Genomic DNA, 3,036 nt, shown 5'->3' on the forward strand with positions numbered 1-3,036 from the left:
ATCCTGTACTAGCTCTGCACTCAACTAACTTGGAGAGCTGTGTCAATGCCTACCTTAAAAGCTTAACTTTCTGAATGTCAATGTCCTGCTTGTACCCTTCATCTCCAACAATAAATCCATGTCCTGATTTTATATCTGTACACCATAACCAACTTATATATAAATAAAAATAATAATCAATCAGATAAATAACAGATTAAATCTTGTTTACCTACAGAAAAATACAGCTTAATTCTTTAGTTTTCAGATGAATTCCTGGTTTATATGATTAAGGAGAATTTAAATTGGTAATCAAATTTCCATGTAAAACACCCAAAGCAAAGAAAACATAACCAAAAAAGGCATTAGAGAGGAATATAGCTTGAAGCTGGAAATTGAAAGCAACCATTATGTTCAAGGAATGCGTATGAACCAAGACATAAATTAGAATATTTCAGTGTGAAACCTGTTCTTTTCACTAATTTTTTCTTAAGATACTAAACTAATTGAAAACCTAAAAATTAGAACCCAAAACCCCTCAAAAATTTACAGAACCAATTGAAAATTGATACATACCTTCTCTATCTCAATTAGCCACTATCAAAACCATACACACCTTCGAACTGAAAAGTGAGAGTGAGTTACAGAATGAGCAAGAAAGAGAGGATACAGAACAGAGAATGCTTACCTGGCGACAGAGGATACGACCATGGTGATGAGCGGCAACGGTGAAGAAGAGATGAGCGGTGACGCAACGGCTTGGAGACGGTGCAGCAGCATAGCGGCGAGCTCCAGTCGACGGCAGCGCGGTGACAAAGCACAACGGCGGTGAGACATCCCTTCGAGATCCTCGATGGCGGTACAGCAGCTTGACAGTGGCAGAACGGCGACGGCAACAAACCCTAGCAGCGGCGGTGGAGCTTTAACGGCGACAGAGCACCCCTTTCTTCTCTCCTCCATTGCGTTTTCTCTCTTCCTTGAGCTCTCTCTCTCTCACTGGCATTCGACGATGACGACGGTAGAGCCCTAGCTAGTTAGCCGCCGTCGTTCTCTCCTTCCTTCCCCCTCCTCTCTTCTTCTTCCCGTTCTCCCCCTTAGCTTTCTGATTTCTTCCCTCTTTCGTGTGTGTGTGTTGAGTGAGGATGAGGGTGTGTGTTTCGTGAGTGAGGGAGTGAGGGTGATCGAGGGCAAACAAAATTTTACTAAGTGTTTATTTGGTATTTTAATATTAGGAGACACTTTTGAAGCGCACCCAAAACTTAACAAATGGGTTACTTTTTAAAAGCGCTCCCTTTGGTCTAAAAAATGTACCCATACCTTTTTAGATTTGGCTACGCTTTATAAGTGATATTAAAATATCTAAAGAGACGCTTTTGAGGTGATGCCTCAATAGTATTTCCTTTTCTCTTATAAAAAGGCACCATGCGAAAAAGCGTAGAATAGGCTACGTTTTTCAAATGTAGCTTAAAAAAAGTGTGGCTAAATAGATATTTTTCTTGTAGTGTTATATCTACCTCTATATTAGAATCATTATAAATGATCATGAAATAGGCAAGTTGCTAAATTGGATAAAAGTATAAGAAATTAGAAGACTCCACATTATCAAGTTGTTAGAAAATTTTAGAATTTACAACTCATACAATATTTTCTATAAAATCCTAGAAGATTCAAGAATATTACAAATTGCTAGAAGTGTTTAGAATGTAATAGTCAAATATGAATTTTAAAATTTGACCACATGCTAAAAGTAAAGTCAAAAGTAATCAACAATAGTGGCTAAATATATATTATACTTATGAGTCATCAAACTTATCAAAAATAACTAGTGTAGCAAGTTAAACTTTCTACAAGTTTCATCATCTTTATTACAACTCATCCTTAATTGTTCATAGCCAATAATAATTTTTCTTAACAATTAAGTATGTCTTTATATTTTGTCTATATAAAAGTTTGAAACTCATCATGTACTTAAATTATCTCTCCATGAATTAAAAATTCTTAGTGTTTATTTCAAAAATTCTCTCTTATACTCTTATAATTGTTAGTGAATCTGAGTGAGATATATTATATGTGAGTTAGGAATCAATAAATTGTGGGTATTATATTTATATTTGGTATTAGAGCTGGTTAATCTAATGCCAGGTGTTTAAAAATTTGTGAGGTGTGAGAATTTTTATATAATTGTTTGTTCATAGAATCAATGTGACAAAAGAATATGATCCATTACATTCCAATGCAAAGAAGTGGAAACTATATACCAAATGATAATTACATTGAAATGCTCAAACAAAATAAGAATTCACCAAAGTTCAACAGCACACTATAGCTACTTAACTAGCTTTTAGTCTCAAAGCCAAGGCTTAATATTTCTATCAAATATGCTTGGTCCATAAGTTGACTTAAAGATGAGAACAAGCAATGGAAACTGCAACCAAATGTATAAAGTAACCGGAATGGAAGCAAGAAAGGTTATGGAAATAACAATCCATGATCGGTGTTGGAGCATAAGGAAAAGAGCGGTACAAAAGGCTGCCATCATAGTTGCAAGAGAGATGAACATAGCGGAAAGGCCTATGATGAGCTTTGTGGGCAGTGACTTGAGAAAATCATCTTCTGCATAGCGAGAAGTGAGGAGCCCCAGAAACATAAGCAGTGAAGTTGTGGAAGAGAAGAGTGACACTGCATCTGATATTATAAATAGCATAAATAGATTTTTATGCAAGAAAATTGGATATCCCTTGATTTGGTCATTGCCACCGGGAACAGTGAAAGCAGCAGCAAAAGTGATGGTAGCTACAAGAGCTGCTACAACACCACAAGAACCTGCCGTTCCTTTGGTCCATTTCTCACCTTCTTTCACTAACTCCTTATGTTCCTTTGTGAACAATTCTCTAGGTGTCAAATTGCCATTGTTTAATTGTTGCTTTACGTAAGGTGGCGTGATACTCTCCACTTCCTACACGTAGACGACTCCATGAAATTAAGATACTAAAACCGTAATGTTCAAAAAACAAAAAAGCAGTTAAAATTTATTTTATTTAATCTTCGTTAATTATT

General features: G+C 35.9%; 2 protein-coding genes across 2 annotated transcripts in view; both read right to left on the minus strand.

The window, feature by feature from the left end:
* Positions 99-1,320, minus strand: LOC107619527. The gene is made up of 2 exons (XM_021112033.1): positions 668-1,320; positions 99-135 (listed from the first exon to the last, which is right to left on the minus strand). The coding sequence occupies exons 1-2, from the start codon at positions 937-939 to the stop codon at positions 99-101; spliced, it is 309 nt and encodes a 102-aa protein (XP_020967692.1). The 5' UTR covers positions 940-1,320.
* Positions 2,281-3,036, minus strand: part of LOC107616494 (ankyrin repeat-containing protein ITN1-like) — a 9,114-nt gene continuing 8,358 nt past the window's right edge. The window contains exon 6 of the mRNA XM_016318444.2: positions 2,281-2,935. Within this exon, the coding sequence (XP_016173930.2) occupies positions 2,327-2,935 (609 nt within the window). The 3' untranslated portion in view covers positions 2,281-2,326. The remainder of the gene's footprint in view (positions 2,936-3,036) is intronic.

This window comes from Arachis ipaensis, chromosome B09 (genome assembly GCF_000816755.2).
Source record: "Arachis ipaensis cultivar K30076 chromosome B09, Araip1.1, whole genome shotgun sequence".
Lineage (NCBI taxonomy): Eukaryota > Viridiplantae > Streptophyta > Magnoliopsida > Fabales > Fabaceae > Arachis > Arachis ipaensis.

Bases quoted from the DNA above. Each gene is read 5' to 3' on its own strand.
- LOC107619527 (XM_021112033.1), bottom strand. From the start codon at position 939: ATGGAGGAGAGAAGAAAGGGGTGCTCTGTCGCCGTTAAAGCTCCACCG. The intron at 136-667 runs GTAAGCATTCTC...TATGGTGTACAG, and splicing joins GTCGTATCCTCTGTCGCCAG to ATATAAAATCAGGACATGGA.